This window comes from Trichogramma pretiosum, unplaced genomic scaffold (assembly GCF_000599845.2).
Source record: "Trichogramma pretiosum strain Unisexual culture from Peru unplaced genomic scaffold, Tpre_2.0 scaffold41, whole genome shotgun sequence".
Taxonomy (NCBI): domain Eukaryota; kingdom Metazoa; phylum Arthropoda; class Insecta; order Hymenoptera; family Trichogrammatidae; genus Trichogramma; species Trichogramma pretiosum.
This window is the reverse complement of record NW_019640824.1, coordinates 240919-257206: the sequence shown is the minus strand read 5'-3', so window position 1 is coordinate 257206 and position 16288 is coordinate 240919. Positions and strand designations below refer to the sequence as shown.

Genomic DNA, 16288 nt, shown 5'->3' with positions numbered 1-16288 from the left:
CCAGTCAGGCACATAAGTGTACCAGGGGGCTAAAATAGCAGACATCCCCAGAAATGGTACTTAATCGCATCCAATGACGTTTGCCGGCTGGGTAGGCCCCGGAGGAGACTGCAAAGGCGAAACAAAATACGTCGATACATACGGCGTCTTCAACGACGTCGTAGTTACAGGGTGAATCGAAATCGAGGACTACACAGCAAAAGTGAGCTTGGACGCTAACAAACTATAATTAACATCAGGAACGGTATGCAAAGCATCGAAAAGAACTTGCATCGGGGGGAGACGGCAGCACAGCATTCAGGTCGACAATAGACGCAGGAGACTGCGGACTGAACAAATACTCAGTGATATACGATAGCTTTATGAACAAGGTCAAGGACGCAAACGAAATGGATGTCATCTACACATTGGATACAGAAGAATACGCGTTTGCGCTGGCATCTCTACTCCTTTCAACATCAAGAGCCTGATTGCAGGGTCAAACATCCCGGCCTGCAGGACGGTCTTCGCCTTCCTGGCACGATGTCAGATCACCAAGATGTCAGGACCCATACTCCCCCTTTCACTCATCTCTCAACGCAATTCACTCCCACCCTCTCCACTCTTCACATCCACCGTATAAAAAGAAAAAAAAATCGCCGCACCGGCCTATTTTATCCTGTTTACAATTTTTGTATTTTTATGTAATTATATTTGCCAAATATTTGTAACGTGAACGAAATAAAGTAAGTGTGAATACCCCTAGATGGGACGAAGCACATTATAATATTAAAAAAAAAGCCATAAGTACAGTACATCTTCGCAACAAACCCTGTGAATTTGATATTTGTCAAAAATCATTTGGATACAATTGACTGTTCTCGATATTCATATAAATGCAGTACATGATTGTAGCAAAATCTTCGAATGTGAAATTTGTCAAAAATCATTTAATTATCCAACCTATCTTAAAAGTCATGTCAACGCAGTTCTTGGAGTATGTTATTTGTAACAAACGCACCCTTCGAATATGTTATTTGTAACAAATCGTATGGTCGCAAGGATACCCTCAATGCTCACATCAATACACAATGGTAGTAAGCCCTTCGAGAGAGATATGTCGCAAATTATTTGGATACTAGAGTGTACAAAAAAGTAAAGATGCAAACATTGACAACTCATCATCTTAACAAACCCTAGAAGCATGAGATTTGCTTCGAAACATTTTGACACAATAAAGACTTCTGCAATCATACGAGTAAGCTACGAAACTTTAGTAAATCTTTTACAGAATTTCGTGAAAAAACAATAAAATATTTCAAACTGATCCAAAAATCCTTGCCTTGAAGTAAGAATTATTCTTAAACTTTACACGCTCACGATCCTTTCAATTGATTTCCCTTTACGCAGAAAACTCGACAGCATCAATAATTGATATTTTCTGCTGTCATGAAAAATCTTGCTTATCTCTAAATTTTATAAACATTTTTGGGACCACCGATCATTTACTGAAGAATAATTGAAATTTTCATTCTGAAAATACCAGTATTCCTTGTATCATATTGTCACGAGAAAAGTCTTTGTCAATGTACCGGTAACCGTTGTTGATTATGGTATACTTATTGTCAGTTTATTTCATATTATTATCCTATTTTGATAAAACTACTTACAACCTAAGCTTGTAGCAAGTCTTAAAAAACCTCCAGTTTTCCAAATTAGTCTAAACAATGTTTTCTCAATATTTTTTATGCTGATCTATTAATTTTTCGTTGTTTTCTCGATAGTCATACCCATAAAGAAGATATTCTCAAAGTTTAAGCAAAAACTGTCAATTTGTGGACTACTTCAATGTTGGAATAACAGATAGTTAAACATTATGCATCTTGTTGTAATTTCAGTAAAAAAATATTTAACAAGACAGTTTTTCAGAGCCCGTGTAAATTTAAACTAAGAGCATAATTAAAATAATAAATCCATATGTATTATATCAATTAAACTATGTGGCCGAATGAATTCGATCTAGGAAAAAATTTGTATACAATTTTTTTCAATTGGTTTATCGAACTTTTGTTTTAAATTTTTGATTTAAATTGTTAAAACAGTGATTTCATTGGCTTCAAAAAAACATACTTAGCCACGCTCAAGTTATGTTTGACAGCTGTTCATAGCATGTGGCGCCACCCATCTTATGGCTTCAGTACTCAAATCAAAATTTCGCTAAGTTTACTTCTGTACCTATTGTAAGTATAAATCTTTATTGTGGGAGCTCGCAATAACACTCGATTGATACCATCGTTCAAACTAATTTCTTGAATTTTCCTCCATTACATTCGCGTCTTACGACGCAAATATCTCTTAATGCATGCAAAATATTTCGACAACACAGCGTCGTTCTACCGAGGTGACGTGTTCACTAGACTTTCCTAGTTTCGCGATGATTTTTTAGGGACTTTCGCGGTAGACGTTGTCAGCTGATCGAGGCCGATTCCCCTAGTGGCAAAGGCAAGGTACAACAACCAACATTCTCCAGGCGTCTCCGTCTCTGTCTCTCTCACGCGATACACGCCTCGCATTGAAATACATTCAGTAAATGAGCAGTGCTGCCCGTCGTATGTTTGCCAACACGTCTTTCTCTCTCTGTGTTATTAGAAAAAAAAATAATAATAAAGTCATCGTTGTCGTCGCGGAGAGCGAGAGTCAACTCAAAATGAATCTTTTTTCTCCCGATCGTGCCTTCGATTGAGTGCGTGTCGTTGTTGTGTGCGTGATAATCGTCCAGTGTGCGTGTGTCTCGTATATCAAAGTGAGTGTTGTCAGCGGATAAAACGTTCGCGCAGTTGACGTGGGCCAAATGGCGTGGCTCGGCGAAGGCCTGTCCAGCCTGTCGAATCTCAAGGGCCAGATCACGAGCTTCACCAAGGAGGTACTGTCCGACGGCATCGTCAACGAGATCACAGGTGAGAGGCCGAGCCCCCCGCAGGACACCTCTGCTACTCAATGTCCCCCGAATTATCACGTGCCCCCCTATATGTTTGCGATTTGTTAGGTTACTTACTACTGTCAAAACATTGCTCTGTTTTATCGAGCGTCGCGAGGGGCAGATGAAGCGCGCGCGCGATTTTGCCGCGTATCTTTGAATGTCTCGTTCTGCTCCGCTTGTTTGGAAATCGTTTTAATTAAATTATACGTTTATAAATAATTTTCTAATATTTTTAATTTACAGAGGACGAGCGTTCGAAAGATTTGGAAGAGGCAAAGACGAAATGTAGCCAACTGCAGGAGCTGCTGAACTCGAAGGATGCAGAGGTGAGCGAAATTATGTAACTGATATGTAATGCCACAATGACCGAATGACCGAGATTGTTTAATCAGTTATTGCAAGAAATGAGCATACCTGTATGAAGTGCGTTTCTCGATTATTTTACGTACTATGTTGTCGTGAAGAATTTGGCCTTAAAATTAAAATAAAAAGACGCATTAAATGCGAGTGTTATCTTGCATAGTTTGAATGATTATTTTTTGTATTTTTAAGTTTGTGAAGAGATTTTTTCATAAAAATGAAGATGACATATCATGAAAAATTCTCTCACAGTAGCATAATATTTACGAATTGTATCTCGTTCAGTGGTACATTTTTCGGTTCTTCGATTTCGAGAATTTTTTTTTCACATCGCTCGTGCCGTAGCATTTAAACTTTCAAAAGCGTCAAGGCAGCAACGCTCGAGCGCCCATTAAAATGATTAATCTGCTTTTTACGATCGCTCGCGCAGTTTTACCCTATCAGTTTTATTGGACAAAAAACGTCGTGTTTGCCAATTTTTTTTTCTCGCTCTTTCTCGCAGATAATGGTCAATTTTTCCGCGATAATCTTAATAACGACAGATGTTCGTTTTCATCCTGCCCGCGATAGGAGCAAGTGTATATTGAATAAACATTGATAGTGCACACGCGCCGGTTATTAATGAACATATACGTATATATAGGCTTCTCGATGACTTTTATAACAAAACGTATCGTAACCAAGTTGTTATCAACGAAAAAATCTACAACTACAAATTTCATTGAAATCAAACGAATGAAGCATCGATAACGATCATCGTACACTGTAGATATCATCAAAAACAACCGGCCACAGCGCCGGTACAAAAATCAAACGTCCCTAATCATCATCGACCGCGCGGCAGAAAAAAAAACGTAACTTTTTTTTCTCATTCGCGTATGTTTATAATATATAATAGCGGAAACGCTTTATGCCTCGTTTTAACCTGCGATTAACGATAATGCATACACACACACAGTGCGCAGTAAACAGGCAAATAAAAAAAGAAAAAAAAGAAAAAGAAAATGGTTAACTGCAGTAAGAAATTGGCGTAATACGCGTCCTCAGATATACACACATATATTTAATGGAACGTTATCACTCGTCGCCTCTGTGTGTGTGTGTGTGCTTATAATGCGTCAAAGTACGTCTTCCTCGTTGTTTCTTTATCAGCTCGCGCGAGTTTGCTTGCACATATGGACGGCGGCGCATTGTAGCTCTCCTCGTACGCACACTCATACACACACACGTTCGCGATACAAACATTGTAACGAGCTCTCGATTACTGTTGTATATACTCAAAACACGAGCTATGGGAAAAAAGACTCGTTCCTTTTTTTTTTGCAATATTACAGAGAGAAAGAGTAAAATAAATAAACGTAGCGCGGGTATTAGACGTGCGACTTTTCGACGAGCGACGCGCATAGATAGCACCTTATTTGTCGCGAGTGTGTCTGTATATCTGTACCTCCTAATCGGCTCGTAAGCTCGCTCGAACGCATTACGTTGTGTATTGTATATATACTCGGCTCGTTACTTATATATTTCTCACGACGATCGCGAGAGCTGGCGGATGCGTATTTATTAACAAAAGTTACTAATTCTTTTTTCCAAAGCCACGAACGTCGCTTTTACCGATAAAGCAGCGAGTAAATGAAATGCGCGTAATTTCATCCTTTCATTACGATAATCGATCGTGCGTTCGTGTTTACTCGCACTCTGAAAGTAGTCCGTATTTTTGTCGTCGCGTTACAGTCGAGTGGTGTCTCGTGCGCGGCGTGCTGCCTGTGTGTGCCGTATATAAGTGCGTAACATAAGGGCAGGCTCAGCTCGAGCTTGTAATATATATAGAGAGAGTCTGCGCGAAACATTATCGCAAGGTAAACTCAGATAAAGGTGACAAATACCGTACGCACACACGTGTAGACTACGAACACGGTGTATAAGTACGTCATTATGAGGTTTTAGACCCTGCGGGTGTTGGTAAGGTAAGATTTCAAACGGCCAAACGGATCTCGAGGATGTATTCTTATACCTCACTCGCATAAATGCACTCGATTTTAAATTTGCCATCGCATCGTAAAACGAATCAAACGAGCTATACAGGTCGATTTCAATTATTGTATACGATTGTTTTTTTTTCATTTTACAGATATCGCTACTGAGGCGGCAAAACAGCGAGCTGCAAAAAGCCGTGGTGGAGTTTCGACAAAAGCCTGCTGACCCTGTAAGTAATACAAAAAAAAAGGAATTAAAATTACAATATCGTTGTACATTAGTGTAAGCGTACGATATGTACTTTGAATTATAAATTATGTTATCCCGACGCGCGGCTCGAGTTCGCCTATATACATATTGCAATAATATATGCTATATCCCAAGTGTCTATAGCCTCACGTGATATTGGAAATTCAAAGTCGGTCATTGCTATTAAAGCGTGAAGCAAAAAAAAAAAAATAAAGTGGGAGAGAAAACCGAGTAAAATTGTATAAAATAAAGTCAGATTTAATAAAGATAAAACGAGGTGTGCGAGCTTTTTCTCACTTTGTTTTTCTTTTTTGTTATGTACTTTTGCGGTACTCGAGTTTATTTCGGCGCGATACACACATGCATAATATATATTGTAACGAGCGGTGAGTTACGCGCGACGCAATACAAACGAGAGAGAAAGACCAACAAAAAAAAAAGTTGTATACACGAAATGCGGGTAGCTATATGTGTTTAATAAAGCCTGCACACCCATTTACACGTCTCATAGTTTCGGAATCATCGACGCTTGTACTACTCGTTAGATGTATTATTGACTCTTTGGTTCTCGAGGTTTTGCGAGTTAAATAACGGACGATTTGTACTCTACGCACGACTCTTCTTTTTAAGCTCGTTTCGCGCAGCGCAACACCTTTCCCTTGGTGAAAAAAAAAAAAAAAATTAAAACCAAGATACGAGTCGCACGTCGTCGTAAAAAAGGGCCCCACTCGCGACGCATCGTATAGCAATAATATTTTTGTACGTGCATCATCTTTTCGGAATTGAGGTATCGCGCCGCAAACAAAGGATCGGCCCTTAACGCCTGTGTACACACACACGCTCGAGAGGTCCATAATTCCAACACTTTCTGTCTGTCCTCTCTTTTTTAAGCACGCGATTCGTGCGGAGGAAGTGTTGTTTTTGCCGGTGCGCGACATGTATATATAACGCGCCACGAAAAGAAGTGAGAAAGTCCGGACGTAGAAAAGTTCACGAGGACAACGACGACGACGTGCCTGCGAACAAATCCGCGCTATAGAGCTGCCTGCGCCGATGGAAGCGAAACAGACTCCGATAAGCAGCTCTGCGTTTCGATTGATCATAATGTACGCAGATATAGGCTCGAGATGTCGTGTCGATACATAGCCCATATGTGCGATGTATACATACGTAGATGGTATATGTAACGAGATTGCGATGTCTCTTACTGCGGAGAGATCCGCTCGCGATCTTATCGATGCTAAAAAACGAGATGCGAACGAGCCGTTAAAAGAGTTGGGCTATTTTCGAAGTCGAGCGAGCTATATTTATCTCGCAACGTCGAGAATCAACCAATGTCCTTAACGCGCGTAACGTATATAATAATGGGACCTCGAAAAAAAAGGTGATGGGCGATCGAGATACTTTGAATAATTGTCAATGCGCGTCGAGTTCTCTCTTCGTCTTCCTTCTTCGTTTTTTTTTTGTTCATTCTCGAAACGCGATTACAATAAACTCGTATTTTTACTATATCTTTAATATACAATGCTCGAGTTGATTGGCTGGCTTTATTTTCAAGGCTCGTCGTCGCTATTACGGTTATCTAAGAGAATAGAAAATACTCCGACTCCGTAGCGTAGTGTATGAGTGTGCATACATTTCGCTGCCGACTCGGTATACGGTCTAAATAAATAAGCGATTTCTCTTTTTTGCTTATCGTCCGCCAAGTCATAGGAAACGCCGAGTTTCGCGATTCCCGTGTTCGATTCTCGAAGACGAACGGCAACAACAAAAAAAAGGAAGAAAAAAAGAGCCATAGATTAATCCCGAAATCGTTTTGTGTATTATACGAGATGTCCTCGTTAGATAGCCCTTCCGGACGCGTGCGGCGGCGACGATGATCGGTGATAGTATCCGGCGGGTTCTGTATACCTTCGAAAGACGACAAATGACAAAAAAAACGACAGATATGCAACGCTCACGTCCGTCTTTAGTGTCTCGAAAGCTGAAGCAAAAAAAAAAAGTAACGGAGAGAAACAAGACAAAGTCATTACCAAAATTATGCAAAACGTCGAATGCGTCTCTCCGACTGTATAATATACGCTGCATATATGCAGCACGCTTTACACGTTTGACAGAGTTCGAGAAGTCGGAATTAACGTTTTGCGCTGCTCGCGAGGACAGGATGTTCATTTTTTACGGTAAAAATGTAGGGTATACATCGTATTTATTTATACGTGTATAACACGAACTTGCATACGGACGCACGAGTGTACGACGTTCGCTTCCACCTGCCAACCCGCAGCTTTAACAGCTCGTTCGCCTATGCGTACTGAAGTCGAAGCGAAAAAAAAGTAGATGCGAATAAATAAAAATAAAATTGAACAGGCGAGCTGCGAAAATAATCGAAATATATTTAACAAAATATAATAGGCACGAAAGAGCAAGCGCAGAGGAAGAAACGATCGCATTGCATCGTTTTACGAGGAGATCGGTATGTATGTAATACGCGCGTGGCTCGTTACAAGCACGTATTATAGTGTGTATAAGAGGTACGAATCGACTCTCGGTAGCGCACAATTAAAAAGGAATGGAAAAACGAAATAAAATAAAAAAAAAATAAAAAAAAAACAACAGACGTAGGAGTCGAACGTACAACACGTAACGCGTTACAGCCATTTGACGTTAAAAGCGATAAAGCTTCGTCTCCGTGTGTACATAAATATAGTTCACCTGCATGCGTACGTGAATCGGCATATTAATTGCAAAATAATTTCGGGCTCGCTCGGTTCGCAAATCAATATACCAGCGTATATATACTAATTCTTATCCTGACGCGCGCACACGTTTGTAAGATAAAACAATGGCTCGTATATATTTATCGATGGTTTTTGGGCAAAAAATCAATATTACATAGCTGACAATTGTGTATATCGTGTACCACGTGAGTCACTCGGCGCTTTTGATCGAGTTTCTGACGTATCCGTAGCGGTGACACGGATAAGCTAAACTCATATTATACATATACCTACGCTTTACAATTCGACGACGTTTTTCTTTTATAATTGTTTCAATTATTTCATTAGCTGTCGCTATGTACGCAAACCGGAAAACCGAAAAGAAATATTCGTCGCAATATTTCGCGCGCCGCAAGCGTGTTACGTACGGTGAAGTTCACGCGGAGACTGGAAAAATACTACGAAAATTACGCGAAATAAAACTTTGTCCCTTTTTTCGCCATCGTATCTCCGAGTCGTTTTCGAGTGTATATTGCAGTTGGGACTGCAGTGCGCAGCCGTATGCGCGTGTGTACTTGTGCGCGTTAAACTTGCGCACGTGACATTCCTCGCGTATCTCGCTCTCTTGGATTTTTGAACGTTTAAACAAACACAACGATATTATATGGAACGTGTCCTCACCATTACGCAGCAAAAGCTTAGCTCTTCCTCTCTGTGTGCGCGAAAGCGAGAGAGAGAGAGAGAGAGAAAGACGGATTTGTTTGTTTTTAAACTTGCTGCGCTATACACAATGCGTATCAAACAAAGTACGGTGAACCCTACATTATTATATGCATGTACAGTACACGATAAAATGTTCGTTTGAATTTTTCTCGTATTATAATATACGGTGACCTATGCAATGGACTATACTTTATTATTTTCTTTCATATTTAACTAATAAATGTACCCATTGTAAGCCATTTAATGATTACTGTATAATTAATTTATAATATTTGACGATCGTGACTGTTTTATATGAACCCAATGTACACTATTATTTGAAAACATCGCTATGATCATCAAATGGCGAACAGAGTTATATTCACGAACGATTCGTTGAATTGAATAAAAAAAATCGGCATAAATCGTGCATTTGTATACAGTCACACGAGAAGTGGGGAAACTCGGCTTGCTCCGAAATCACAATCGACGAATACAACTCCGAAACCCATCTGTGGTTTTGGAAAAAAACACATCACACTCGCACTCACATGAACCGATCTAAGGCTGTATAATAAGCACACGCACACGTATAACAAACGCACGCGGGTCTCCGAGTAGAGGGGTAAGCATCGTAACATACGCGATATGTATACGTCGACTTCTCTCTCTCTCTCTCTCTCTCTCTCTCCTTTTTCTGCAACGCTCATACATACATACATATCGGCGCGTCGCGAGTTAGTATGTCGCGCAGTCGTCGTCGTCGTCGTCGGGGGCATGGGTGCCACAGTGGTAGTAGTAGTAGTAGTAGTAGTCGTGCAATAGATCGTCGCCGCGCACGGATATTATACCTGCGACGGAGCACAGTTTGCCATCGGCGCTCGTGCGCTCGGCACACGACATCGCGGCGCTCGTAACTCGAAAAATATTTTTTTTGTATCGCACGCGTAGTAAACTTTGCAAAACGTAATTTTTTTTCTCGCTCCCTAACGCACGTGTGTCTTTTTTTTTCATTCTATCGACGCCGAGGTGAATTTCTCTCTGTTTCGCGTAATCGTTCGCACGTGCGCGTTCGATCGAGCTGTGCTTCGTATGCTCGAGCTTTCGTAAAATAGAAACTTTAATTATCGTACAAGCTCCGATCGGTGAGGTGCGCGACGCTCACACGTATATATACAGAGGAGACACGACTCTCGAGACGCCATCCAGAGCTTTTAATTACTTCAAGTAAGTGTCGTCATTCTCACAATTCATAATATGTAACGGGCGCTTTTTTGTCCACAACGATCGACCGCCTTGAATTATTATTCTTTTTTCTCGGCTCGACTCGTCCGATGTAGTCATTTTCCTTTAATGACACGTTCTCGTGGCGAAAAAGTAGCGTACGTTATATTAGCGATTCTCGCACGCGTCGCTCGAATCACGCGCCAGAGAAAGAATTAAAGAAGAAGAAGAAGGAATAATGAAAGAAAGGAAAAACGACTTAAAAAAAAAATCATTATTACGAAACGGTGGCTGGCCGTTCTCTATTTAATTGCGCGAACGCGCGCGCGACTTTTTATGTCTTCGCGTGCATTATACATACACACGCATGCAGCGTTTCAATTGCTGTATTATAAGCTCTCGGGGCCACAAAATATATCGAGAAAAAAAAAGAATTCATTCTCGCTCTATACCCTCTTCCGGCCCGAGGTGATGAAAAAAAAAAAAAACAAAAGACCAATCAACCTCGTCGAGCCGCGTCTCTAAACCGCGTCTTTTATTATAAATATTTTATGAAGTCCGAGTCAATTACCACGATAACCTATGTGGGTACGATATATGCAACACACACACACACACACACACACACACACACACACACACACACAACGACGTCGACGATCCGTGCAAAAAAGTACATAATATATTTGTAGCTCGCTCAACGTGTAGTCGTAGCGATTGCGAAATCGCGGCCTGTGTGCTCTCTCTCTCTCTCTCTCTGTCTCTCTAACACAACTGTGTGCCATTTGCACAACTAATGTATTTGTATCATCGTCCGTGCGCGTGTGTGTGTATGTGTGTACAAAGGTATGTTACATACGCACGTAAACGGTCGCGTCGCGCACGCACCATCCTCCTATATAATGTAATAGGCGCAGAACCGATTGCGAGTTAGTATACGTTACATATAGAGAGAGAGAGACGCGCGCACACGCTCTTCGATCTCGACGTTATTTACGCCGATTTAACTACACGTACTCTGCTTCGTTCTTTTTTTCCTTTTTATTTTATTTTTTTCAACTAAAATTAGTCTCGTTTCTTCGTTTCTTGATTTGTACAGGCACATAAGGTTAATATACTTGCCGTAAACACGTGCGTTAATATATACTTCATACATCGATGGTTTTTTGGCCGTTCGAAAAATAAAAATATATGAAAAAGGAGTCCCTTCGCCTCGGTTATGCCGATTTTGCCGGAGCGAGAGAGAGAGAACAAAGCTCGAATTACGTCACGTGTGCCGTCGCGTACTCTTTGCTTCCATCATCTTGGTGTACACCCGTACACACACATACGCGTATAATAATGTCTGCAAAGGCTCATGCGTGTGCGTGAAAAGACGATAAAGGCCGAGCTTTGAAGTCCCGAGCATATTCTGTGTGTGTGTATAATGTGTGCTTGTATATATCATAAACGGCCGGTTAGCGCACAGCGCGGACTGCTTATCTATTCTGCGTCGCATGAAAAAAAAAATAGTATTATACACACGGAGACACACGGACACCTATATACACACACACACGTACAGGATGATTAAATGCGCGTACACGTCGAGCTCGCGAGCGAGCGATACTGCATTATATAGCCCACAAGTAGTTCATTTACCCACACACGCACACGCATCTAACGCACGAAGTATGCAAAACTTTTTCAAATATTAAGAAAAGAAAGAGCTCGCGTCGATTCGTCGTCGTGCGGTCGGCACGAGGCTCTATATATGCGAGGTCGTCGCGCGCGCGCGGAGCTAAATTGTCCACAACCGCGCGCGACGAGTCAATATTGTGTATGTGGCATCATTACGTTTGCATAAATTATATTACACGTATAAAAATGACACGAGTGCGTGTGCATTGTAAAGCGCAAGAAATATTATTAAGAGGCGCGTGGAGATCGTTGGATTTTTCGACCGATGCCGCCGCCGCCGCCGCGTGTCTTTTGAGACGCCGATCGTCGTTGCGGATCGCCGATTCCAACGAGAAAAAAAAAGTGCATTTGTACGTGTGCGCGATCGAGAGCTTATGAGGCCGCGGGAGGAAACAAAAAAGAATCAAAAGGGAAAAAAATGATTGATAATCGCTTATACGTAGATATTGGAACGTTTTATATACACACATAGAGAGAATATCTCGATTTATATTATTGCGTGTACACGTCGAGTGCGACTCTTCAAAGTCGATGCAGCTATATATTACACTCATGTGTACACATTTGTCATAGTGTGTGTGTGTGTGTGTTGTATTCGTGTAGTACTCTATTAGTTACATATCGTGTCCGAGTCGTTTGTGTATATATATGTACGCGCGGATCGCTACAACAACTCGGCCGAGCCGAAGGACATACTTAAGATTTTCTTTCCTTTTTTTTGTTGTTGTCGTTGTTGCAATAACAACAACAGCTGTATTTATAATTTAATTACTCGTGCGACTATATATCGTTGACATATATATATACGCGCTAATTATCTCGACGTTTACGTATTAAATATTATACGCGTGTGTGCGTGCGTGTACCTTCGCATACACGCTCGCCCCTGCGGTGACAAGTACGAACGGACGTACGGAAAGAATAGCAAATTTCTTCGTACTCGTGATGATCGTTTTCGTTCTTTACTCCCGAAATTTTCCCTTGACAAAATTGCGATTCACGCGAGAACGAACGTGAGTAAATATATCGAGCTCGTTATGCGCGCGCAAGACGATCGTTTTTCACACCTTTATACCTATCTACGCGTGGCAGAAGGAGAAAATGTATTTTTTATGAAAAAAAAAGCATCGCGAAATCAATATCATTACCTTGTGTTTATACCTGCGAAAAGAGAAATTAATTGTGATTGGAGCAGCGACGCGCTCGCTTCCATTTTTTTTCCGTTCGTTTCATACATTTGCGTAAAAGTGCGTAAATGTATGCAAGCGAAAAAAAAAAACAAAACTAGCGTCGCGCGCGTATCTATGCGAGCACAGACGCGTACACTTGGCACGCGATTGAAATTTTTTTTTTTTCGTTCGTGAAAGTAACGAGCAAAAAAAAATAATAACGTTAACGAGGGCGAGCATTGTCGACACATGTACATTATCCTAGGACACGAGCGCGCGCTTCGACTGAAAAAAAAAAAAAAAATAAATAAAGAACCAAAGAAAAACCTCCTGTACACAGATTTTGCAACGCGTGTATACGTACACGTACATACAGCGTAAAGAGGTACTTCCTGCGAGCGTTACGGAGCCAGAGCCTCGCGTGATGATGATGTAGCCGCCGTAGCCGTCGCCGCGAGGACGTTTCGCGTGTTGTTGCGTTGACAATAATATTATACCGCACTCTCGTGAATATTTCGGTTTGATTCAACTCTCTCTCTCGCGCGAGCTCTCTTCGTGCCTACATACGAAATCAATGACAATTGGCTTACGCGCGTGTGTACCATATTACTATACGCATTATATATTTTTTTTTTCACAAACGAGAAAAAAACAAGCAGAAAATTGGAGATACGATATATACTTAACGATCCGCCGCGAGTTCGAGTGCGTGGGCGGACGCGCCGCGGCGATGATGGATCGATTTCTACGAAAAACTCATACGTATAAACTTGGAAATGATATATATAAGTGACGACGTGTCAAGTTAAACAAGTCCACCTTCTCCCCGTGACCGTATATAATATACAAGAGCAGAACGGGAATTATCGGTCCTTCGAGATTACGACGAGCGAAGTCCTTTACATTCTTTTTTTCCACTCCGTCGACGCGACGATATCGCAAAATCCGTTTATGATAATTAGAAAATCAACGAGGATACGAGCTGCGGTGCGGTCGTAAAAATTTTCGATTATTTTTATGGTACACACATGCACGAGAGGTGAGAGAGAGTAAAAAGGCCTAGAAGTAACAAAAGATCGTGTGTACATTATACGACTTGCGAATAGCGCAGCACGGGTAAGAAGACGCCGTTCTGACTCTTTCTTTCTTTCCATTCCTTCTCCTTTCTCTCTCTCTCTCTCTTTTTTTCGTCACCTTATCTTCGGAACAACGCTGACTATTAAATTCTCAGTAGGCATATTGCATTATACACACGCTCTCTTGACTTGCGCGCATTTAACGTGTGTATAAGCGAGCTCGTACTTGTGTAGCAGCACGATGCATATAATATATCGTCCGGTAGCAGCAGCAGCAGCTCGAGCACATACACGTATAAAAGTTTAAAGTTGCAGTGCTTGCGCACTCTCCCACTTTTTTTTCGCCGCGAGAGCCGCCCGATATATATACGTATAATGCCGTGAGACTTTTATTTTTTGAATTAGCGTGACGATTTGCGATAAAACACGGATCGTACATCGTCAGCGTACGCAGCGCGCTCTCCCCGCAATCGTCTCTTTCTTTCTTTATTTTTTATTTTTTCGCTCGTTCTGACGTCGGTCGTATAGTACAACGCATATTCGGGCCTCCGGTATAATACGTATCGAAATAAAAGTCGACGCTTCAACTGCAAATCATCTCTCTACCTCTAAGTCGTGTATACGCACTAGTTTTATTCGAGCTGTGATCATAACTGCACGTCGTGCAGCTCCTCTTCGTTAGATTTAGTTGGAAGTCATTATACGAGAAGGACCTGCGGCGTCGTCCACTTTCCGCGAAATCACGATTGTTTTTTTTCTTTTTATTTTTGATTCCGATCCTCGCAATCATTTTTTCGCCAACTCTGCGAAATTCAAATCCAAGTCAGAGTGCGCACATGAGAAAGTTTACTTTATTATTGTAATGATAATAAAAAAAAGAGAAAATCGTTGATTATAAAAAAAAAATCGATCGCGAGCTACACTTTTTTTCTCTCTCTCTCGATTTTTTCACCAAAACACAATGAGAACGAATATAATGTACTCGAAACAGCTCGAAAGCCGAAGAAACGGAGTACGTACCTCTCTGCATAGGCGTAAAATGCTAAGTGAAACTGTTTCTTTTTCTGTTTTTTTTTTGTCTTTCTCGCCGAGTCAAAGGTCAATGCATGCGCGCGTACGTATACCGATCTCCGCGCGTATGGTCGTTGCCGTCGACGCTGTGTGTCGGTGCGCGCGTTGCTCAACCAATACATATTACATATAAGCTACTCGTGCGCGAGAGCGACGCAGAGACGCGACGACGTACAAACTGCGATTGTCATTTTCTACCGTTCTCGCGAAAGAAAAACGATTTTTTCCTCTCTCTTTCTCGTCTCTATATATATATATGTGTGTGTGTGTGTGTGTGTGTGTGTAATGTAGCTTCGCGCAGAAAGGAGAACGATTATCGGGCAACGCGCAAAACTACTCGCATGCATTGTAATGTACGCGAAGACGGCACACGCGTACGTTACGAACGAGTAGAAAAACGTGCGTTTGCATAAAAAAAAATATATATAGCGCACAGCAGAGATTTCGAAATACCCACGGCGGAGCAGCAGCAGCAGCAGGAGCTACGCTGTATTATATACGTGCTGAAACATTGAAAAACGATATATATTATATTGTATCTTACACGCCGAGACCGCAAATAAAAGCTCGAAAGTCGAGAGAGTTCGTTTTGCACGTATGTCACTCTGTGAAGGGACAGTGGACAAAAAGTAAAATAATTCATCGCAATTATAATCGTTCTTTTCGTTTTGCTCAGCTGTCTATAGAGTATACGCGTTGAAAAAATAGACCGCGCGAACGCAATAACGAGCGTATGGCGAGAGAGATGAGCTACCGTATCCGGGCAGTAATACACAAATTTACGTAATACGCGTCGCTCGTGCTCGTACATAGACACAAATACGCGTAAGGCTCCGACGTATACACATAAAATATATATGCACGCGAGGATTCGTTTTCCATCGGCTTGGAGATTTGTAAAAGCACAAACTCATATTTCTTGAAAATTACGCGATTCGCGTCCTTCCTCGCAGTCTTCGGGTCAGCTCTCTCGCGCGGAGTGCCGAGCTTTTTTCAACGGGGTGCATATGAGAATGTGCACGAGCATATATTATAATCATTGCGTCGCACGCTCGATACATGAAGCCGCATACGCACATACTGCTGCGGTGCTCTCCCGCGTCG

General features: G+C 41.5%; 1 protein-coding gene across 1 annotated transcript in view; it reads left to right on the top strand.

Annotated features, from left to right (window-relative positions):
• Window positions 1-2535: 2535 nt before the first annotated feature.
• Window positions 2536-16288, top strand: part of LOC106656709 (thyroid receptor-interacting protein 11-like) — a 29609-nt gene continuing 15856 nt past the window's right edge. Inside the window, exons 1-3 of the mRNA XM_014377815.2 lie at window positions 2536-2936; window positions 3203-3285; window positions 5451-5525. Coding sequence (XP_014233301.1) covers window positions 2831-2936; window positions 3203-3285; window positions 5451-5525 — 264 coding nt within the window. The 5' untranslated portion in view covers window positions 2536-2830. The remainder of the gene's footprint in view (window positions 2937-3202; window positions 3286-5450; window positions 5526-16288) is intronic.